The sequence below is a fragment of the Erythrolamprus reginae genome, chromosome 1 (genome assembly GCF_031021105.1).
Source record: "Erythrolamprus reginae isolate rEryReg1 chromosome 1, rEryReg1.hap1, whole genome shotgun sequence".
NCBI classification, from domain to species: domain Eukaryota; kingdom Metazoa; phylum Chordata; class Lepidosauria; order Squamata; family Dipsadidae; genus Erythrolamprus; species Erythrolamprus reginae.
Window position 1 is genome coordinate 415,869,660 of NC_091950.1, and position 24,666 is coordinate 415,894,325.

General features: G+C 44.5%; 1 protein-coding gene across 1 annotated transcript in view; it reads left to right on the plus strand.

The window, feature by feature from the left end:
- ACACA (acetyl-CoA carboxylase alpha) overlaps positions 1–24,666 on the plus strand; it is a 312,028-nt gene that overhangs the window by 275,693 nt on the left and 11,669 nt on the right. The window contains 2 exon segments of the mRNA XM_070735330.1: positions 4,826–4,938; positions 22,062–22,216. Coding sequence (XP_070591431.1) covers positions 4,826–4,938; positions 22,062–22,216 — 268 coding nt within the window.

Genomic DNA, 24,666 nt, shown 5'->3' on the forward strand with positions numbered 1-24,666 from the left:
CCAGATTTGTGAGGCTCCCTCTGAACAGTTTTTGTGGAAACTGGGTTCTGTACATGTCTATTGAGCTCTGCAGTGATTTTAGGAGCTGCGGTCTTGCGATCCGCTCTAACAATTCGCCTTCGAGTCCGACGGTCTCTCTCAGACAACTTCGACTTTCGACCAGACCTGTGCTTGGCTGAGGACATTCGACCAGACCTGTGCTTGGCTGAGGACGTTTTCCCTTCTCTTTCAAAAGCAGTCATTACTTTTGAGACATGACCTCTTGAAATGCCAAACATTCAGGCACTTTCTGTTACACTAGCGCCTGCCATTCGAGCACCAACAATTTGGCCTCTTTGAAAGTCTGAGAGGTCTGCCATTTCTAGAAGGTTATAAGCAATTTCCTTAAATTTCTGTTTTAAAAAAGGTAGTTTAAAAAAAACATCAAATAACAGAATTAAAAAAAACCATTAAAATATGTCAAGTTTTGATTGATTTGAACATGTTCAAACATTATGATGCCAAAAAGTCAAGTGTTTCCATTTTTTTGTCCACTCCCTGTACTTCATGATGCTTTATTATTTTACTATCCTTGGAAGGATGGAAAACTGAGTCAACTTTGATCCTCGTGAGACTCAAACTACCAAACTGCTGGTTGCTGGCAGTCAGCAGAAATAACCTGCAGTACTGTATTCTAACCACTGCACCATTATGGCTCTTATGCAATGTTAATTAACAAAACAGCTATACCTACCGCTTATGTCATGGAAATTATACCATCACTGGAGGTTTTTAGAAAGAGATTGGACAGCCATTTGTCTGGAACAGTATAAGACTTCCTGCTTGAACAAGGGGGTTGGACTAGAAGACCTCCAAGGTCCCTTCCAACCCTGTTATTTTGAAATCCTTATTTATTTATTTATTGTTAGAGTTGAAAGGGACCATGAAGGCCATCAAGTTCAACCTCCTGCCCAAGCAGGAACCCTATAGCATACCAGTCAAGTGGCAGTTCAATCTTCTCTTTAAAATGTCCAAAGTGTTGGAGTTCACAACATCCGCTGGTAGGTTGTTCCATTGGTTGATTGCTCTGACCGTCAGGAAGTTCCTCCTTATCTCCATGTTGAATCTCTCCTTGGTCAGCTTCCAGCCGTTGTTCCTCGTCCGGCCCTCTGGTGCCCTGAAAAATAAAGTGATCCCCTCCTCTCTGTGACATCCCCTCGTATACTTGTAGACTGCTATCATGTCCGCTCTGGCCCTGCTTTTCTCTAGGCTATCCATGCCCAGTTCCCTCAGTCTCTCTTCATAAGTCTTGGTTTCCAGTCCCTTAATCATCTTGGTTGCTCTTTTTTGCACCTTCTCCAGAGTTTCAATGTCTCTTTTGAAGTGTGGTGACCAGAACTGAATACAGTACTCCAGGTGTGGTCAGACCAGGGCGTAGTAGAGTGGTATTAAGATTTCCCTGGTCTTGGAGTGTATTCCCCTGTTGATGCAGCCTAGGATTGTGTTGGCTTTTTTAGCTGCTGCTGCACATTGTTGGCTCATGTTTAGTTGATTGTCCACCAAGACTCCGAGGTCTCTTTCGCAGTCGCTACTGCTAAGAGGGGTTTCTCCCAGGTTGTATGTGTGTCCAGCGTTTTTTCTGCCTAGGTGAAGGACTTTGCTCTTGTCGATGTTAAACATAATTTTGTTGGTATGGGTCCACTGTGTTAAGTCTGTCTAGGTCTTTCTGTAATTTTAGCCTGTCCTCTTAGAGTATTGGCTACCCCCACCAGCTTGGTGTCATCTGCAAATTTGATCAGTTGCCCTTCTATTCCCTCATCCAAGTCGTTGATGAAAATGTTGAAGAGCACAGGGCTCAGGACTGAACCCTGTGGTACCCCACTGCCTACGTTCTTCCATGTGGATTTGGAACCGTTGAGGACAACTCGTTGGGTGCGGTTGGTCAGCCAACTATTAATCCATCTGCAAGTGTTGTAGTCTACTCCACTTTTTAAAAATTTGTTGATTAGGAGATAGTGGTCAACTTTGTCGAAAGCTTTGCTGAAGTCTAAGTAAATGAGGTCCACCGTGTTGCGCTGGTCTACTCATTTGGTTATGGTGTTGAAAAAGGATATGAGATTGGTTTGGCATGATTTGTTTCTGACAAACCCATGTTGGCTGTTAGATATTATCTTGTTTGTTTCCAAGTAGTGGCAAAGCTGTTTTTTTATTATTTTCTCCAGTATTTTTCCAGGTATTGAAGTCAGGCTGATAGTTCTGTAGTTGCTTGGATCCGTCTTTTTACCTTTTTTGTGGATGGGAACTACGTCCGCTCGTTTCAAGTCATCTGGTAGGTCTCCAGTGGCGCAAGATTTTTGGTAGATGAGGAGAAGAGGTTCTGCTATGGTGTCTGCCAGTTATTTTAGGACTCTGGGGTGGAGTCCGTCAAGTCCCGGTGATTTGAACTCGTTGAGCTCCCCAGGTAGTTCCTAATGGTAGCTTTGTCTGCGTTGAGTTCGGTTCCGGGGCTGTTAGTTGCAGTTAGGTTGTAGGTTGGTTGGTTGGTGGTTCATGTATGTGTGAAGACTGATGTAAAGTAGGCATTGAGCAGCTGTGCTTTATCTCTGTTGTCGGTGATTTCGTTACCGTCTTTGTTTTTTAGTATGGTGACTGTTTCCTTAATTTTTTTCTTGTTGTTTATGTGGTAGAAGAAGCTTTTTTTATTGTCGTTAATTTTCGTTGCGAGGTGCTGTTCGTGTTGAGCTTTTGCTGTTCTTATGTTTTGCTTGCAGGTTCTGGCTGTTTGCTAATATTCTATCTTGGTAATGAGTCCTTCCTTCCATTTATTGTATTTGGCTTTTTTTTCTTTTACGTTGTCTGCGAGGTCCTTGTTTAGCCTGAGTCTTATGAAGCCTGAGTAATTGCAGTGTTTTGTAGCAGTGATATTTGATATGGACTCACACAGACTTTGTGGCAGTTCATCACACTAACCCTGAATCCTTGCAAATAACAGATATAACCGCTATGTCCTTATAGTAAAGCCACAAATAACAGGGTCCCCCCCCCGTCCCCCCATCCCACCCGACCTTTAAACTAGCTTTACATTGTACAGGGGAATTGATAGGAAATTCCTTGTACACATATACGACATGTAGATAAATCCTTGACTTATGACCACAGTTGAGCCCAAAATTTCTGCTACTAAGCAAGATAGTTATTGAGTGAGTTTTGCCCCATTTTACAACCTTTCTTGCCCCAGTTGTTAAGTGAATCAATGCAGTTAAGTTAGTAACATCTCTCTGCTGTTCCTTGAAACTACAAGCAATTGGCTGAAATTTGAGAACAGCCGGGGGATTATGGACTCTTTTTAACCTATTTCTATAGCCTTGAAAATAAATAACTAGCAGATTTCAGCTTCTTTTAGACATAATAAAGGATAAAGGCGATATTGTTGCTTTTTTATAGTACATTAGGCAGGTTGCTTGACTGTCCCCATATGTGCGTTGTATTGATAATGATTATGTTGTTTTGGGTTAGTTTTATGAGATGTATTAATGGTTATGGAGCATAATGTTATGAGCAGTTAGTTATAATTTAGTTCTTAAATGTTGTTTTATGATTCGTACCGAGACTTAGGCATTTTAAATATGATAAGATTAGTTCTCATTTTCTTTTTCATTTTTTGCAATAATAATGTATTGGAGAGAAATTTACATCAAGGGATGTAGGGCTGTCTGCCTTTCTTTCTGTCTATCTATCTCAGGGGGTCCCCAAACTTGGCAACTTTAAGACTTGTGGACTTCAACTCTGGAATTCTCCAGCAAGCTAGTTGAAATCCACACGTCTTAAACTTCCCAAGTTTGAAGACCTCTGGTCTACATGTTCGTTATCAAGAATTCACCACGAAAACTGAAGGAAATGCATGTAAAATTGGTGTGGAGGAAGAAACTAGAAAATAAAGATGGGATTTGAAAGGCAGGAAGGGTGAGATGGGATGTAGAGGCTACACTCTTCAACTGTGAGAGCCAAGGACGCTTCTGCAGGTGTCTGCCAAGATATGGACTGTTATCAAAACAAAAAGCTGATTCCCAATTGCGGTCACAGAACTACGGTGGCACAGTGGTTACAATGCACTACTGCAGGCTACTTTTGCCGACTGCCAGTTGCCTGCAATGCGGCAGTTCGAATTATTTATTTACTTACTTACTTACTTACTTACTCACTCACTCACTCACTCACTCACTCACTCACTCACTCACTCACTCACTCACTCACTCACTCACTTATTTATTTATTGGATTTGTATGCCGCCCCTCTCCGTAGACTCGGGGCAGCTAACAACAGTGGTAAAAACAATATGCGACAATCCAATACTAAAACAGCTAAAAACCCTTATTATAAAACCAATCATACATACAGACATACCATGCATAAATTGTAGCAGCCTAGGGGGAAAGAATATCTCAGTTCCCCCATGCCTGACGGCAGAGGTGGGTTTTAAGGAGCTTACGAAAGGCAAGGAGAGTGGGGGCTATTCTAATCTCTGGGGGGAGTTGGTTCCAGAGGGCCGGGGCCGCCACAGAGAAGTCTCTTCCCCTGGGTCCCGCCAATCATACCAGGCTCAAGGTTAACTCAGCCTTCCATCCTTCCGAGGTCGGTAAAATTGTTGGGGGCAAAACACTGACTCTGTAGACCGCTTAGAGAAGGCTGTGAAGCCCTGCATACGCAGAAGCACAAAATTGGCCAAAATCAATGAAATCTCACTTGCGCGAGCATCCTCACACAAGATTTGGTTTCGGGCACATTCGCAGAAGCTGGCACTTTCAATATTTTGTATGCTAACTTCTGTTAAAACATCTTTTTTCAGAGGTGGCGTTTTGGAGCCTGAAGGGACGGTGGAGATTAAATTCCGAAAGAAAGACTTGGTGAAAACCATGAGGCGTGTGGATCCCATCTATATGGGGCTGGCAGAGCGACTTGGTAAGTCTTGGTGGGTTGCTTATGTCAGGCAGTCCTTGGCTTACAGCAGGTCATTTAGATTAGATTAGATTAGATTAGATATATTGGATTTATATGCCGCCCCTCTCCGTAGACTCGGGGCGGCTCACAACAATGGTAAAAAACAATACATAGTAACAAATCTAATATTTAGCAGTCAAAATTACAGTTTTAGGTTAAAAAATCCAAAGGAAACCCCAATATGTAAAAAACAAGCACACAATCGAATCATATACATAAACTACATGGGCAAGGGGGAGATGTTTCAATTCCCCCATGCCTGACGGCAGAGGTGGGTTTTAAGGAGTTTACGAAAGGCAAGGAGGGTGAGGGCAATCCTAATCTCGGGGGGAGCTGGTTCCAGAGGGTCGGAGCCACCACAGAGAAGGCTCTTCCCCTGGGTCCCGCCAGACGACATTGTTTAGTTGACGGGACCCGGAGAAGGCCAACTCTGTGGGACCTAACTGGTCGCTGGGATTCGTGCGGCAGAAGGCGGTCCTGGAGATATTCTGGTCCGATGCCATGTAGGGCTTTATAGGTCATAACCAACACTTTGAATTGTGACTGGAAACTGATCGGCAACCAGTGCAGACTGCGGAGTGTTGGTGTAACATAGGCATACTTAGAGAAGCCCATGATTGCTCTCGCAGCTGCATTCTGCACGATCTGAAGTTTCCGAACATTTAGTAACCATTCAATGGCACAAAAATAAAAATAAAAAGTCTCAAAGCTTTTTTTTTCAAGAGGCGAAATTATGAGCAGAACTTTACGTGCAGAATTTTATTTTATGAGCAGGAAAAAAACAGTATATACAGTAAAATGCAAATATACCTATTCACATACATAGGTGCTTATGTTGCAGATCCCTATTCCTTGGGGTCATATAATAAAAACCTGCAAATTTACATCACCTTTTCTTATTCAGTGTACAATTATTTTATGAACCAGGTGCTAAGCTGGATGAATTCTTATCGGGGAGATGTTGGTACAGCCGTAAAAAAAAGTGTAAAAGTGTAAAAAAAAATGGTTGTAAGTCACTTTTTTCAGTGCCTGTGGGGATTCTCAGTCATCGAGGTCAGGGTTTATTTTATTTATTTATTATTTATTAATTGGACTTATATGCCGTTCCTCTCCATGGACTCGGGGCAGCTTACATAGAAACATAGAAGACTGACGGCAGAAAAAGACCTCATGGTCCATCTAGTCTGCCCTTATACTATTTCCTGTATTTTATCTTACAATGGATATATGTTTATCCCAGGCATGTTTAAATTCAGTTACTGTGGATTTACCAACCACGTCTGCTGGAAGTTTGTTCCAAGGATCTACTACTCTTTCAGTAAAATAATATTTTCTTATGTTGCTTTTGATCTTTCCCCCAACGAACTTCAGATTGTGTCCCCTTGTTCTTGTGTTCACTCTCCTATTAAAAACACTTCCCTCCTGAACCTTATTTAACCCTTTGACCTATTTAAATGTTTCGATCATGTCCCCCCTTTTCCTTCTGTCCTCCAGACTATACAGATTGAGTTCATGAAGTCTTTCCTGATACGTTTTATGCTTAAGACCTTCCACCATTCTTGTAGCCCGTCTTTGGACCCGTTCAATTTTGTCAATATCTTTTTGTAGGTGACGTCTCCAGAACTGAACACAGTATTCCAAATGTGGTCTCACCAGCTCTCTATATAAGGGGATCACACTCTCCCTCTTCCTGCTTGTTATACCTCTAGCTATGCAGCCAAGCATCCTACTTGCTTTTCCTACTGCCTGACCACACTGCTCACCCATTTTGAGCTTACAACATTTTAGTAAAAATACAATAAATAAAACATTCTAGGCCAATTAATAGGGTAATCACTTTAAAAAATTTCTTAAAACTAAACATTTAAAATCAAAAAGTCACACACATACTATCACACCAGATATATTCATTGGGTTGTCCCAGAGGTGCTTTTTTCAAGAGGCAACTGGATTTTCCGGTTTTTCTTTGAAGACATTTCGCTTCTCATCCAAGAAGCTTCTTCAGCTCTGACTGAATGGTGGCTGACCTGGATTGTTCAGAAGCTCTGCAGACACTGAAAAAAGTGACTTACAACCATCTTTTTTACACTTACAAGCATAGCAGCATCTCCATGATCAGAATTCATCCACTTTAGCACCTGGTTCATAAAATAATTGTACATTGGATAAGAAAAGGTGATGTAAATTTGCAGATTTTTATTAAATACTAAGGAAAAGGGATATGCAATATATGCAGCTGTATATGTGTATTTGCATTTTACGTATATACAGTGGTACCTCTAAGAACGCCTCTACTTACGAACTTTTCTAGATAAGAGCCGGGCATTCAAGATTTTTTTTGCCTTTTCTCAAGAACCATTTTCCACTTATAAACCCGAGCCTCCGAAACTGTAACCGGAAAAGGCAGGGAGAAGCCTACGTGGGGCCTCTCTAGGAATCTCCTGGGAGGAAAAAGGGCTGGAAAAGGTGGGGAGAAGCCTCCATGGGGCCTCTCTAGGAATCTCCTAGGAGGAAACAGGGCCGGAAAAGGTGAGGAGAAGCCTCCGTGGGGCCTCTCTAGGAATCTCCTGGGAGGAAACAGGGCCGGAAAAGGCGGGGAGAAGCCTCTGTGGGGCCTCTCTAGGAATCTCCGGGGAGGAAACAGGGCTGGAAAAGGTGGGGAGAAGCCTCTGTGGGGCCTCTCTAGGAATCTCCTGGGAGGAAACAGGGCCGGAAAAGGCGGGGAGAAGCCTCTGTGGGGCCTCTCTAGGAATCTCCTGGGAGGAAACAGGGCAGGAAAAGGCAGGGAGAAACTTCCGTGGGGCCTCTCTAGGAATCTCCTGGGAGGAAACAGGGCAGTAAAAGGCAGGGAGAAGCCTCCGTGGGGCCACTCTAGGAATCTCCTAGGAGGAAACGGAGCCAGAAAAGGTGGGGAGAAGCCTCTGTGGAGCCTCTCTAGGAATCTCCGGGGAGGAAACAGGACCTCCACCCTCCCTGTGGTTTCCCCAATCGCACACATTATTTGCTTTTACATTGATTCCTATGGGAAAAATGGCTTCTTCTTACAAACTTTTCTACTTAAGAACCTGGTCACGGAACGAATTAATTTCGTAAGTAGAGGTACCACTGTACTATTTTTTCCACTCATAATAATTAATCATTTCTTAGATTTGTATGCCGCCCCTCTCCGTAGACTCGGAGTGGCTCAAACCTACACTGCCTAAGAAATAAAGCCATGTTTTACCACTACGTTTGAATGGGTAAACAGCCATACGTAAAAAAATAAATAAATTTAAGAACGGGTGGGCTTGAGAACGGAAGGGGTGAAATGGAAATAGCACATAGAATCACTGGATGTATTTATTGATTTCAAAAGATGTCACTGATCAGTCAGGCAGAAGATTGTTAACACAGTGAAATTATTTTTAATGAAAGGACATAAAAAACGGCAGATGATAAATGGCGGCGTTTGAACGGTCACTCCTCTGTGTACGAAAGGGAAGGGGTAAACCTTGGATTTCAGCATCTGCCACCTATAAAAATATGACTCAGAGATATTTCCTACGATGAAATTGGTCCTGTTCTCCGAACCGGACAGAATCTCCAAGGCAAATTCTTGGAAGACATCCATGGGTGTAACCAGTGGTGAGATTCGAATAGTTTGCTCAAGCTCAGGTTGGCTGTGGTGGGAAGCAGCATTGGGCTGCAGCCGGTATGCTCAGGTGTGTAGTCCCGGTTGGAAAAATGGAACTGCGCGCATAGCTCCAGCTGACCGGCGGGCGGGCACATGCATTGGCGTAAGATTTGGTTTCTGCACATGCACAGGAAGTCAAATAGAAACATAGAAGATTGACGGCAGAAAAAGATCTCCTGGTCCATCTAGTCTGTCCTTATATTTCCTGTATTATATCTTAGGATGGATCTATGTTTATCCCAGGCATGTTTCAATTCAGTTCCTGTGGATTTACCAACCACGTCTGCTGGAAGTTTGTTGCAAGGATCTACTAGATTAGATTAGATTAGATTAGATTTATTGGATTTATATGCCGCCCCTCTCCGAAAACTCGGGGCGGCTCACAACAAGATAAAAACAATACATAATAACAAATCCAATACCCACCAATCCAATTACAATTTTAAGCTAAAAATTCATAAAAACAACCCCAGAATATTAAAACACGCATACAATCAATCTAACACCAAAACAACATGGGCAAGGGGGAGATGTTTCAGTACCCCCATGCCTGACGACAGAGGTGGGTTTTAAGGACTTTACGAAAGGCAAGGAGGGTGGGGGCAATCCTAATCTCACGGGGGAGCTGGTTCCAGAGGGTCGGAGCTGCCACAGAGAAGGCGCTTCCCCTGGGTCCCGCCAGACGACATTGTTTAGTCGATGGGACCCGGAGAAGGCCAACTCTGTGGGACCGAACCGGTCGCTGGGATTCGTGCGGCAGAAGGCTGTCCCAGAGATATTCTGGTCCGGTGCCATGAAGGGCTTTATAGGTCATAACCAACACTTTGAATTGTGACCGGAAACTGATTGGCAACCAATGCAGACTGCGGAGGGTTGGAGTGATATGGGCATACTTAAAGAAGCCCATAATTGCTCTCGCAGCTGCATTCTGCACGATCTGAAGTTTCCGAACACTTTTCAAAGGTAGCCCCATGTAGAGAGCGTTACAATAGTCGAGCCTCGAGGTGATGAGGGCATGAGTGACTGTGAGCAATGACTCCCGGTCCAATTAGGGCCGCAACTTGCGCACCAGGCGAACCTGGGCAAACGCCCCCCTCACCACAGCTGAAAGGTGTTTCTCTAATGTGAGCTGTGGATCGAGAAGGACGCCCAAGTTGCGGACCCTCTCTGAGGGGGTCAATAATTCCCCCCCCAGGGTAATGGATGGACAGATCGAATTGTCCTTGGGAGGCAAGACCCACAGCCACTCCGTCTTGTCTGGATTGAGTTTGAGTTTGTTGACACCCATCCAGGCCCCAACAGCCTCCAGGCACCGGCACATCACTTCCACTGCTTCGTTGACTGGGCATGGGGTGGAGATGTAAAGCTGGGTATCATCGGCGTATTGATGATACCTCACCCCATGTCCTTGGATGATCTACTACTCTTTCAAACAATATTTTCTCACGTTGCTTCTGATCTTTCCCCCAACTAACCTCAGATTGTGGTACAGCACTTCATGATTGTCATAGGGGTCAAATAAGCAATGAGGGAACAATCAATATTAATAAAAATCTTAGGATACAAGCAACAAGTTACGGTCATACAATCCTAAGTGGGAGGAAAAGGATGATAGGAATGATGAGAAAAACTAGTAGAATAGTAGTGCAGATTTAGTAAAGTCTGACAGTGTTGAGGGAATTATTTGTTTAGTAGAGTGATGGCGTTCGGGGAAAAACTGTTCTTGTTGGGCTAAGGTGACCAGGAAAAGATGGTCCTTGAAATAACCTGGTCCCAAGTTATGTAGGGCTTTGAAGGTAACAGCCAGTACTTTAAATTGGACCTGAAATCAAATTAGCAGCCAACGCAGATCCCACCGGAGAGATGACATTTGTGTACCACCAGGCCTGTGCAAAGCCATACAACAAGGGCGTCCAATTCGATTTCATTGAGGGCCGCATCAGGGTTGTGTTTGACCTTGGGAGGCCGGGGATGGGCGTGTCTAGGGCAGGCCTGGCCAGCTCAACATCACCCATCCACCAGGCTCCATTTTAGCCCGTCTGGGCTCTGTTTTCACCGTGATGGTCTCCTGTAGCCTGTGATGGTCTCAGATATGCAGAACCAGTAGAAAAAAAATGATTCCCCCCCCCCCTCTTTTTTTCCCTTGTGGGCTCTGGGTATGTTTTCCCCAATGCCGTTGAATGTGTATAATTTTAGAAGAGCTGTATGTGTGTGTGTACATATACTTTATATAGTAGATAATGTATATTTTTGCACTTGTGTGTAATATGTATGTACACATCTGGCATATATATATAGAATGAAATAGTATATTTAGGATGTTAAGTAATAGTAAGGGAAATTGTATCTCTTTGAGGCGAGGAGAGGCCGGGCACCCTAACCCAAACTCTTGACGTGAGTGACGTCAAGGTGGCCACCTTTAAGCCAGTCCCATGACCTTTAAGCTACCTCCATCTCATGATCGCCAAGCCATTTCCACTTGGTCACATGGCCAGCAAGCCACAACTACAAAATAAGCCACGCCCACAGTGTGATAGTAAATTTTTTTTGCAGCCCTTCACCGCCTGCAGCCCTCTGCATGCAGCTGCCTCGAGCACCATTTTCACCTGCAGAGGGCTGCAGGAGGCCACTGCGGCTGAAAACAGAGCCGAGAGCAGTTTTTGCTGGCAGAGGCACCATGGGCCGGTCCTTCATTTTTTCCAGGGTAGCCCTGTGGGCCAGATCTAAGCACCACCACCACCACCCGGGCCAGATGTAGCTTGTGGACCTTGATTTGACACTCCTGCCATACAGCTGCCACATTTTTAACCCAGTGGAAGCTTTTGGATACTTTTCAAGGGCAGCCGCATGTCGAGTGGTGACAGGCTGTGTAAAGACAAGAGAAAGCTTTCTCTGCCGCCGGCTGAGTTCTACGGCAACCTCAAAGATTAGCGAGTGGCCTCTCTCCTCTTTGCCCTCCACCGTATTTATATTGGAACTTGTGCGATTAATTAACTGGAATTTTAAAAGACACAGTTCTTTAAGCTGCAGGGAACGGTCTCAAGTGCTGTTATTATAGCATATACAACAATACGAAGACACCGTTGCCGGTTCTTTAGCTGGTGTTTGCCTTTCAAGCGCATCAAATTCTTCCCAAGAACTTAGGATGCTGAACACGGAATCCTCAACTTACAACCACTCATTTAGTGACTGTTCGAAGTTACAAGGGCACCGAACGCAGTGACTTGCCACCGTTGTTTCACGCTTACGACCGTTGCAGCATCTCTGCAGTCATATGAAAGATCAGAAGCAACGTGAGAAAATATTATTTTACTGAAAGAGTAGTAGATGCTTGGAACAAACTTCCAGAAGACGTGGTTGGTAAATCCACAATGACTGAATTTAAACATGCCTGGGATAACTATATACCCATCCTAAGATAAAATACAGGAAATAGTATAAGGGCAGATTAGATGGACCATGAGGTCTTTTTCTGCCGTCAATCTTCTATGTTTCATATGATCAAAACTTGGCTGTTTGGAAATGAAACCTGAAATGTATCTTTTGGGAATAATTAAGAGGACAGCATAGAAAGAAACATTGCTATTTGATGACGCATATATTAACATCAGCAAGGTTGGTGTTTGCACAAACCTGGAAAAAAGGAAAATATCCCATATGAAGAAATGGTGGTTAGGAAAATGCTAGATAGTGCGAAATTAATTATTCCTCATTCCTTTCTACAAATGGCACAATCCCCAGCTTAAAAAGACACCATGGCTCTCAAAACAAAAACCTTTAGGTTTAACTTTCAAGATCATTTATTTCCAAACTCGTGGACGAGGGTGTTATTTTAATTTCCACAAACTCCAAGCTTTTCCACCGAAAGCAGATCACGAATCCTATGCCAACCCTAATTAAAACGGGCCGTGTCACCAGCGGGCGAACCCTTTCCCCCCTTCGACAGAGACCCGAGTGCTTTAAAAGCTTCCGAGGCTAATAACTACCTTTTGCCGAGATGGCTCATAATTGCCCTTCCGTTGGGCAACCGTTGGCATCGGCTTCCCACCACAACCCACCCACCTTCTGCAATCGGCACAGGAAAGCTCAAGTTCATAGGACATTGCGGATTGCATAATTCTCCCACCCACCCCTCTCTCTCTGCTTTTGTTGTGTGTGTGTGTCTGTGTGTGTGTGTTTCCCCCTTTCTGGCCAATTTAAAATTTGTCAAAGCCGGGCGTCTTCTGGATCACTGCCCTTTGATATTTTGTGCACTCCATTTGGCACAAACAAGCCGCAGGCTTGCGCTTCATGCTGACTCCAGCAAAAGTGAAGAGCCTTCCATTTATCTCGGCTTGCCTGCTGCATAACTTGTTCATTAGCCGGGGGTTCACTGCCTCTGTTAACCCCTGGGTGGCTGCTATCATTCCCACCAAATGGCGGTTTTCGTGGCGAGAGAGCGCACCAGGTCGTCCCCCCCCACTCCCCGCCCCGCAGCTGCTGGTAGAAGGTGGAAGGTTAGGGGGGGTTGTAAGGGAGGGACAGAGGGGGGGTGGCTATCTCAGAGCAGGGTTGCGTTTCCATTCAAAACCCCGTTCTCGATGCAGGCAGGTTGGGGAAATATTGAATAATGTGACACTGAGCTGCTAATTATCAATTTTTGTGTGTGCCCTAAGTGAAATCTTCGTTGGTTTTGTCGCTTATAACAATGTCAATCAGTCTTGCTGTGTGTGGCAAGTCTCGGCAGAGGCAGGAAGGGGGCAACGTAGGGTGTAGGGAGAGGGCCTGGGCTGAAGGCAGGGTAAATCTTTCACAAGCTATACGGAACAGTGGGATATTTGCTACGCTCATTGGAAGAAGGGAGTTAAGCAGAAACACGTAGGGAAGGGGGAGAAAATGGAGCTAACCTTGAAAAACCCACTTACAAGTTTGGTTTCGATTTAGTACAAACCAGTGGTGGGTTGATTGGATTTTTAATTTGATTTTGTTGGATTTATATGCCGCCCCTCTCCGCAGACTCAGGGCGGCTAACAACAGTAGTAAACAGCATATGACAATCCAATATTAAAACAGTTAAAAACCCTTATTGTAAAACCAAACATACATACATACAGACATACCATGCATAAAATTGTAAAGGCCTAGGGGGAAAGAGTATCTCAATTCCCCCATGCCTGGCGGCAGAGGTGGGTTTTAAGAAGCTTACGAAAGGCAAGGAGGATGGGAGCAATTCTAATCTCTGGGAGGAGTTGGTTCCAGAGGGCTGGGGCCGCCACAGAGAAGGCTCTGCGACTTTGTTTAGTTGACGGGACCCGGAGAAGACCCACTCTGTGGGACCTAACTGGTCACTGGGATTCGTGCAGCAGAAGGCGGTCCCTGAGATAGTCTGGTCCGGTGCCATGAAGGGCTACCAATGCACCCCAAACAGTGATGAGCTGCCAAAATTTTTACTGCCACACTGTGAGTGTGACTTATTTTGTGGGTGTGGCTTGCCAGCCATGTGATCAGGTAGGAGTAACTTGCCGGCCATGTGACTGGGAGGGAGTGGCTTGATAATCATGTGACCGGGGTGACTTAAGGGTCATGTGACTGGGCGGGAATGGCTTACCGACCAAGATAAGTTTTCAGATAGGTGCTTGGACTCTTTTTCAGTTGATTAAGTCACATTATTTGAATAGCTACAAAAAGGACAAGTGACAGCATTATTACAACCTTTTTACAACCTTTCTTCCCACCTTTCTTAAGTGAATCACTGCAGTTGATCAATTAATAACGCGGTTGTTAAGTGAACCTGGTTTCCCCATTGATTTTGATTGTCCAAAGATCGCAAAAGGGGAATCACACGACCCCGGAAAACTGCAACCATCCTAACTATGAACCAGTGGCCTGGACATCTGAATTTTACTTGCGGGACCACCTTCTGCTTTATTATTATTATTATTATTATTATTATTATTATTATTATTATTTATTACTTGTATGCTGCCCCTCTCTGGGGACCTGGGGCGGCTCACAACATAAAATGCAAAAACAATACGTATACAAATCTAATAGTTAAAAACTATAAGCTAAAATCCCATTAACTTAAAACACAGCCAATAAAATGTCCCAGCGACCGGTTAGGTCCCACAGAGTCGGCCTTCTCCAGGTCCCGTCAACTAGACAGTGTCGCTTGGCGGGCCTAGGGGAAGAGCCTTCTCTGTGGGGGCTCCGGCCCTCTGGAATCAGCTCCCCTCGGAGATTTGTCCTATCCCCACCCTCCTCGCCTTCCCTAAGAGTCTTAAGACTCATCTATGCCACCAGGGGCGATTAAACCCTAGGCCCCTGGTCGACAAATGTTATGTATGGTTGTTGTTTGAGTGGGTATGGTTGACTTTTAATACCAATTGGGGATTTTAGATTAGTTTATTTAGTTTTAAATTAATTGGATTTAGCCATTGTACTGTATTGTTTTCTTTTTATGCACTGCTCAAAAAAATAAAGGGATCACTCAAAGAACACATCCTAGATCTGAATGAATGAAATATTCTAATTGAATATTTTGTTCTGTACAAAGTTGAATGTGCTGACAACATGTGAAATTTATTGCCAATCAGTGTTGCTTCCTAAGTGGACAGTTTGATTTCACAGAAGTTACATTTACTTGAAGTTATATTGTATTGTTTAAGTTTTTTTGAGCAGTGTATGTTGTAAGCCGGCCCAAGTCCTCAGAGAGGGGTGGCATATAAATCAAATAAATAAATCGAATGAATGAATGAATGAATTATTATTATTTATTATTTATAGGATTTGTATGTCGCCCCTCTCCGCAGACTCGGGGCGGCTAACAACAATGATAAAAAACAACATGTAACAATCCATTTAATAAAACAACTAAAAACCCTTATTATAAAAACCAAACATACACACAAACATACCATGCATAACTTGTAATGGCCATGGGGAAGAAATATCTTAACTCCCCCATGCCTGGCGACAAAGGTGGGTCTTGAGTAATTTGCGAAAGACAAGGAGGGTGGGGGCCGTTCTAATCTCTGGGGGGAGTTGATTCCAGAGGGCCGGGGCCGCCACAGAGAAGGCTCTTCCGCTGGGGCCCACCAAACGACATTGTTTGGTCGACAGGACCCAGAGAGGGCCAACTCTGTGGGGCCTTATCGGCCACTGGGATTCGTGCGGTAGAAGGCGGTTCCGGATGTATTCTGGACCAATGCCATGTAGGGCTTTAAAAGTCATTACCAACACTTTGAATTGTGACCGGAAACCGATCGGCAGCCAGTGCAGGTTGCGGAGTGTTGCAGAGTGTTGTGGGAGAATGAATGAATGAATGGAATTAATAAATAAATAAATTTTGACCACATGATCATGGGGCTGCTGCAAAGGTTTGTAAGTGTGAAACCTGGCTGTAGGTCACTTTTTTCAGTGCCATTGTAATCTTGAACGGTCAATAAACACACTGTTGTTAAGTTGAGGACTCCCTGTCCCATTGACCGGGAAGCCAGGAAGAACACTGTATTTTTGCACAGCTCCTAGTGTAAATGGTATTTTAGTGACTTAGATTTCTTCATATAGAAAGGAAGATCAAAGTGACCTTAGTTCACACTGCATCAGTTCCTGTGTCTTCATTAGCGGGTAAGCAAAGAGGAACAATTGGCAAAGAGGTCAAGGGGAAACGATCTGTTGTCCTGGCTTCTTCATTGCTTCATTAGAAGAGATGATGGAGAAGGCCTGCTTCTTCTGACCTTCCAAAGATTCTTCTAGGACATGGGTGTCCAACTTGATTTCAGTGAGGGCCACATCAAGGTTGTTTTTGACCTCGGGATAGAGGGGGCACGGACGGGGGGCGTGGCCAGCATGATGTTACTTGCAGGAGTGGGTTCTGGATTGTGTTACTGCCGGTTCGCTCAGGGACGGCCATACGTATGTGCACAGTACTAAAAAATGGCTTCTGCGCATGCGCAGAAGCGGGGGGAAAAGATGGCAGCACCTACGATGCCACTGAGAAAACTGGCTCGGGGGCGTGGCAGGCCTGGGTCGCTGCCAATTTCATCAACCCGTCCACCAAGTTACTATCTATTCTATAGAACTGGTCCGAACTGGTAGGAACCCACTTTTGGTCACTTGTGTCCGGGGCGCCTATGTCAGCCCGAGCGCTCTGCCAGCGAAAATGGAGGATGGGGGGGGATGCACGTGTGCCCTCCCCCAAGTTTTGTTTTTGCTAACAGAGGGCTGCAGGAGGCTGTCGCGGCCAAAAACGAAGTCTGGAATGGCTGTGCGCCGCCCTCCCGAACTCCGTTTTCGCTGGCAGAAGCACCATGGGCCAGTCCTTTGGGCAGTAGAGAAGAAGCTGGAAACTACAGGCCAGTTAGCTTGACATCAGTTGTAGTTAAAATGATGGAGACTCTACTCAAAAAGAGGATAAATCAGCATCTAAAAAACAATAACTTATTGGACCCAAATCAGCATGGCTTTACTGAAGGCAAATCGTGTCAGACTAATCTCATTGAGTTCTTTGACTATGTCACAAAGGTGTTGGATCAAGGTGGTGCCGTGGATATTGCCTATCTGGACTTCAGCAAAGCCTTTGATACGGTTCCACATAAAGAGCTGATAGATAAATTAGTGAAGATTGGACTTAATCCCTGGATAGTTCAGTGGATTTCAAGCTGGCTGAAAGAGTTATTGTTAATGGCGAGTATTCTGAGCAGAGACAGGTTACAAGCGGTGTGCCACAAGGGTCTGTTCTGGGTCCTATTCTTTTTAATATGTTTGTGAGTGACATAGGGGAAGGTTTGGTAGGGAAGGTTTGCCTATTTGCCGATGACTCTAAAGTGTGCAATAGGGTTGATATTCCTGGAGGGGTCTGTAATATGGTAAATGATTTAGCGTTACTAGATAAATGGTCAAAGCAATGGAAACTGCAGTTTAATGTTTCCAAATGTAAAATAATGCACTTGGGGAAAAGGAATCCTAAATCTGAGTATTGCATTGGCAGTTCTGTGTTAGCAAAAACTTCAGAAGAGAAGGATTTAGGGGTAGTGATTTCTGACAGTCTCAAAATGGGTGAGCAGTGTGGTCGGGCGGTAGGAAAGGCAAGTAGGATGCTTGGCTGCATAGCTAGAGGTATAACAAGCAGGAAGAGGGAGATTGTGATCCCCTTATATAGAGCGCTGGTGAGACCACATTTGGAGTACTGTGTTCAGTTCTGGAGACCTCACCTACAAAAAGATATTGACAAAATTGAACGGGTCCAAAGACGGGCTACAAGAATGGTGGAAGGTCTTAAGCATAAAACGTATCAGGAAAGACTTAATGAACTCAATCTGTATAGTCTGGAAGACAGAAGGAAAAGGGGGGACATGATCGAAACATTTAAGTATGTTAAAGGGTTAAATAGGGTTCAGGAGGGAAGTGTTTTTAACAGGAAAGTGAACACAAGAACAAGGGGACACAATCTGAAGTTAGTTGGGGGAAAGATCAAAGGCAACATGAGAAAGTATTATTTTACTGAAAGAGTAGTAGATCCTTGGAACAAACTTCCAGCAGACGTGGTTGGTAAATCCACAGTAACCGAATTTAAACATGCCTGGGATAAACATATATCCATTGTAAGATAAAATACAGGAAATAGTAAAAGGGCAGACTAGATGGACAATGGGGTCTTTTTCTGCCGTCAGTCTTCTATGTTTCTATGTTTCCAGGACTGCCGCATGGGCCAGATCTATGGATCCCATGGGCTGCATTCAACCCACAGGCCTTGAATTTGACCCCCCTGTTCTAGAAGATAGTCACAGAATAGAATGGAATAGAATAGAATAGAATAGAATTCTTTATTGGGCCAAGTGTGATTGGACACACAAGGAATTTGTATTTGGTGCAGATGCTCTCAGTGTACATAAAAAAAGGAGATGATGATGATGATGATGATTATTATTATTATTATTATTTTATTATTATTATTATTTATTAGATTTGTATGCCGTCCCTCTCCGAAGACTCGGGGCGGCTCACAACATAACAGTAGTACAGTACATTACAAATCTGATATTAAATTTAAAAAGTCAATTAAAAACATAAATATAAAATAATGCACAGGGAGACACATAGAGAGACAGAGGGAGAGACAGAGAGTGAGAGAGACAGAGACAGAGAGACACACAGAGATATGCAGAGAAACACAGAGAGAGAGAGAGAGAGATAGAGACAGACAGAAAGAGAGGCAGAGAGAACGAGAGAGACAAAGACAGAGAAAAGAAGAATTACTTTTCCCAACAGCTTTTCTTTTCCTCAGCCTAATCCTGCCAACCTTACAACCTAGTTTTGCTAAACAATGACATGCACACCGCCGACTCCTAGACAAGAACCGGGCAATGTGCATTTTCCTATAGTCTAGAGATGCTGTAAATATTCATCTGTGCTTTAATATTTCCGAAAGTTGAATTTCTGTGCAATATTTAAGGGTTGTTTCCCTCCTCCCCTCAGGGGTCTCTGCCCCCTGATCAATACCGTCCTTCCCCATTCGGGCTCTTCTAAAGCGCTCGGCTGACCATCAGGCTGGCAAAGAAAAAGCAGCTTTCCCCGGTCTTTAATTGTACGCGGAGCTTATGAAATTGATTTGAGAGCTTAGCTTTTTACAATGCCCAGTGAATACAAAACATTTCTGACAATCAATCAATGAAGGAATAATCACTCCTTATTCCTCTCCCTCTTCCTCCTCCCTCCCCTATTGTTGCTTTCTCCCCTCGCCCCTTTCTCGGGGAGGATAAGGTTCAAACGCCAGAAAAATCTTTGCGAGGCCCCCACTTTTAAATTAAGCAGAAAATGGACATTGACACACTTGTTAATCTCACCTGGAACATTATTGGGGGCGTGTGAGGGGCAACAGGCAGCCTTCGATATGGGATTGTTCGTTTCCTGAGCCACATCTACTGTCTTCTCTCCCCCCCCCCCCAAAATGGAGAATTTTCTCTTTAATTTCTTGTTTATAGCAAGTTTTAGAAATGGGTTAGTTCTTGACTTACGACATGTTGACTCTGGCGATCATGTGGTGGTAAATGGGGAGGGTTGGACCCGATGACCCTGGAGGTCCCTTCCATCTCTATGATTCTTCCATCTCTATGATTCTTCCATCTCTATGATTCTTCCATCTCTATGATTCTATGAAATCATGTGACTCACTTTACAGACGTAAAGTGGATCATTGCACCAATGGATATGGCGCGGTGATTTTTGTGGCAGAGATGCCACAGGCTCCTGAAATGTGATCACATGATTATGGGAGCAAGCAGTCATCAGAACTTTTAATAGAAACATAGAAGATTGACAGCAGAAAAAGACCTCCTGGTCCATCTAGGCTGCCTTTATACTATTTCCTGTATTTTATCTTAGGATGGATCTATGTTTATCCCAGGCATGTTTAAATTCAGTTACTGTGGATTTACCGACCACGTCTGCTGGAAGTTTGTTCCAAGCATCTACTACTCTTTCAGTCAAATAATATTTTCTCATGTTGCTTTTGATCTTTCCCCCAACTAACTTCAGATTGTGTCCCCTTGTTCTTGTGTTCACTTTCCTATTAAAAACACTTCCTTCCTGGACCTTATTTAACCCTTTAACAATATTTAAATGTTTCGATCCTGTCCCCCTTTCCCTTCTGTCCTCCAGATCCTGAAGCTAATGGAGGTTATAATTATCTTCCTTTGCCCTCAATCCCAGCATTAGGCTCTTCTCCAGTGAGTCTTTCCTTCTCATTAGATGGCCAAAGTATTTGAGTTTCGTCTTCAAGATCTGCCTTCTAAAGAGCTGTCGGGGGTTGATCTCCGCTCGGAGTGACCGGTTGGATCGCCTTGAACCCCAAGAGACTCGCAGGAGTCGTCTCCAGCACCAGAGTTCAAAGGCCTACATTCTTTGGCACTTAGCCTTCCTTATGGTCTAATTTTCACAGCCAGATATTGCAACTAGGAAAACCGTAGCCTTGACTATACACACTTCTGTTGGCAGAAGCTCCCTAGAATTGCACAAAGGCAGTCTGGTTTATTTATTTATTGGTTTGTTTTGTCATGTATGTATTGGTGGTATACAAAGATATAACAATATTGATATACATGATACTAGTTGAAGAGAAACATTAGGACAGGGACGGAAGGCACGCTGGTGCACTTATGCACGCTCCTTACTGACCTCTTAGGAATCGGGAGAGGTCCACAGTGGATAGTCTAAGGGTAAAGTGTTGGGGGTTAGGTGATGATACTACAGAGTCAGGTAGTGAGTTCCATGCGTCAACTACTCGGTTGCTAAAGCCGTATTTCCTGCAGTCGGGTTTGGAGCGGTTTACTTTAAGTTTGTATCTGTTGTGTGCTCGTGTTTTGTTGTGGTTGAAGCTGAAGTAGTCGTTGACAGGAAGGACATTGTAGCAGATGATTTTATGGGCTATGCTTAAGGCGACGTAGTTCTAAACTTTCTAAACCTGTAAGTCTAGTTGCGTAGGCCAGTGTTTCCCAACCTTGGCAACTTGAAGATATCTGGACTTCAACTCCCAGAATTCCCCAGGCAGCATTCGCTGGCTGGGGAATTCTGGGAGTTGAAGTCCAAATACCTTCAAGCTGCCAAGGTTGGGAAATACTGGCGTAGAGTATTCTGTTACAAGTAGAGGAGTGGAGGGCTCTTCTAGTAAAGCATCTCTGGACATTTTCTAAAGTGTTTATGTCCGAAATGCGGTGTGGGTTCCAAACAGGTTCCAGATTCAACAGTTACAGCTTCAAATACAGCTCATATACAGGATAGTTATCTAAATTAAATAATCCCTTTTGGGGCTTTTGACGCACACGTCATAGGCATTAAGCTGAACCTGAGATGTTCCAGCTGCTGTATTTAGAAAGATAGAAACATAGAAGATTGACAGCAGGAAAAGACCTCATGGTCCATCTAGTCTGCCCTTATACACTTTCTTGTATTTTATCTTAGGAATGGATCTACGTTTAAACCCAAGCATGTTTAAATTCAGTGACTGTGGGTTTACCAACCACGTTGGCTGGAAGTTTGTTCCAAGCATCTACTACTCTTTCAGTCAAATAATATTTTCTCATGTTGCTTCTGATCTTTCCCCCAACTAACCTCAGATTGTGCCCCCTTGTCCTCCTATTAAAAACACTTCCCTCCTGAATCTTATTTAGCCCTTTAACAATTCATTCTCCCCTCACACTCTTTCTAGGCATCGGTGTTGCAAAACCAGAGGGATAAATCTACTTTTTGGTGCCATGGCTCTTGAACAGGTTGAGCTGGAATTGTCCGTACATCCCCGCAGCGTCCCAAATAAATAATGCATGTCTGTACCGCAGAGAAGCTGCTGAGCGGGGGTCTTCTTCCCCTCCTGTCTCCGTGGCTCGTCCCGGCCTCTATGCAAGTCCCTGACAAGCATCTTTACTTGTGATTTCAGGCACCCCGGAGTTAAACCCAGCTGAGCGGAAGGATCTGGAGGCCAAGCTGAAGGAGCGGGAAGAATTCCTAATTCCCATTTACCATCAGGTAGCGGTGCAGTTTGCTGACTTGCACGACACGCCCGGCCGGATGCAGGAGAAGGGTGTCATTACCGTAAGTGTCGGGGAATCTTTCCCTTACCAAGGCTGTCAAAAGAAGAGCCTTTTTTTTTGCAGGCAGGGCGGGTGGAGCTGCAGCTGTGAAGGTCCTCCCAACCCAGCGTTTTGAAGGGGAGGAGACAGAAAGAGGGGGGGGGCAGCCTGGACGATGCCACCAGCATGGGGTGAATATTAAAAGTTTCTTAAGGGCTAAGGAAGGGCGCTAATAGCTTGGAGGGCATCCCCGTAGCTCAGGGGGTGAAGGCAAAGCGAGGCAGCACCGAAAGGTGGAATTCATTGAAGTCCTTGTGTCTCCAGCGGTCCATGTGGATCCAACAATTGTCCCGTTCTGCTTGTTGGTAGTAAGAAGGAGAGGGAGATGAGGAGAAGGAGGGAGGGAGGGATGGAAAGGAGGGAGGGAGGGAGAAGAAAGGAGGGGGAGGAGGAATGAATAAATGAAGGGAGGAGGGGGAGGAAGAAGGAAGGAAAGAAAAAGGGAGGAAGCAAGGAAAGAGGAAGGAAGGGAGGGAGAAAGAAAGGGAAGGGAGAGAAGGGAGGGAAGGAAGGAAGAAAAGAGAAGGGGAGGAAAGGAAGAAGGAAGGGAGAAAGAAAGGGAAGGGAGAGAAGGAAAGGAAGGAAGGAAGAAAAGAGGAGGGGAGGAAAGGAAGAAGGAAGGGAGAAAGAAAGGGAAGGGAGAGAAGGGAATGAGGGAGAAGGGAAGGAAGGAAAGGAAGAAAAAAGAGGAAGGAAGAGAAAGAAAGAGGAGGGGGGGAAAGAAAAAAGAATGAACTAATAAAGGGAGGGAAGGGTAGGGAGAGAAGGAAGGAAGGAAGGAAAGAGGAAGGGAGGAAGGGAGAAAGAAAGGGAAGGGAGAGAAGGGAAGGAAGGAAAGGAAGAAAAAAAGAGGAAGGAAGAGAAAGAAAGGAGGGGAGGAAAAGAAAAAAGAATGAACTAATAAAGGGAGGGAAGGGTAGGGAGAGAAGGAAGGAAGGAAAGGAAGGAAGGAAGGGAAGGAAGGAAGGAAGAAAAGAGGAGGGGAGGAAAGGAAGAAGGGAGGGAGAAAGAAAGGGAAGGGAGAGAAGGGAAGGAGGGAGAAGGAAGGAAGGAAAGGAAGGAAGAGAAAGAAAGAGGAGGGGAGGAAAAGAAAAAAGAATGAACTAATAAAGGGAGGGAAGGGTAGGGAGAGAAGGAAGGAAGGAAAGGAAGGAAGGAAGAAAAGAGAAGGGGAGGAAAGGAAGAAGGAATGGAGAAAGAAAGGGAAGGGAGAGAAGGGAAGGAAGGAAGAAAAGAGGAGAGGAGGAAAGGAAGAAGAAAAGGAGAAAGAAAGGGAAGGGAGAGAAGGGAAGGAGGGAGAAGGGAAGGAAGGAAAGGAAGAAAAAAAGAGGAAGGAAGAGAAAGGAAGAGGAGGGGAGGAAAAGAAAAAAGAATGAACTAATAAAGGGAGGGAAGGGTAGGGAGAGAAGGAAGGAAGGAAAGGAAGGAATGGAAGGAAGGAAGGAAGAAAAGAGGAGAGGAGGAAAGGAAGAAGAAAGGGAGAAAGAAAGGGAAGGGAGAGAAGGGAAGGAAGGAAAGGAAGGAAGGATGGAAGAAAAGAGGAGGGGAGGAAAGGAAGAAGGAAGGGAGAAAGAAAGGGAAGGGAGAGAAGAGAAGGAGGGAGAAGTAAGGAAGGAAAGGAAGAAAAAAAGAGGAAGGAAGAGAAAGAAAGAGGAGGGGAGGAAAAGAAAAAAGAATGAACTAATAAAGGGAAGGAAGGGTAGGGAGAGAAGGAAGGAAGGAAGGAAGGAAAGAGGAAGGGAGGAAGGGAGGAAGAAAGGGAAGGGAGGGAAGGGAAGGAAGGAAGAAAAGAGGAGGGGAGGAAAGGAAGAAGGAAGGGAGAAAGAAAGGGAAGGGAGAGAAGGGAAGGAGGGAGAAGTAAGGAAGGAAAGGAAGAAAAAAAGAGGAAGGAAGAGAAAGAAAGAGGAGGGAGGAAAAGAGAAAAGAATGAACTAATAAAGGGAGGGAAGGGTAGGGAGAGAAGGAAGGAAGGAAGGAAAGGAAGGAAGGAAGAAAAGAGGAGGGGAGGAAAGGAAGAAGGAAGGGAGAAAGAAAGGGAAGGAGGGAGAAGGGAAGGAAGGAAAGGAAGAAAAAAAGAGGAAGGAAGAGAAAGAAAGAGGAGGGGAGGAAAAGAAAAAAGAATGAACTAATAAAGGGAGGGAAGGGTAGGGAGAGAAGGAAGGAAGGAAAGGAAGGAAGGAAGGAAGGAAGGAAAGAGGAAGGGAGGAAGGGAGAAAGAAAGGGAAGGGAGAGAAGGAAGAAAAAAAGAGGAAGGAAGAGAAAGAAAGAGGAAGGGAGGAAGGGAGGAAGAAAGGGAAGGGAGAGAAGGGAAGGAAGGAAGAAAAGAGGAGGGGAGGAAAGGAAGAAGGAAGGGAGAAAGGAAGGGAAGGGAGAGAAGGGAAGGAAGGAAAGGAAGAAAAAAAGAGAAGGAAG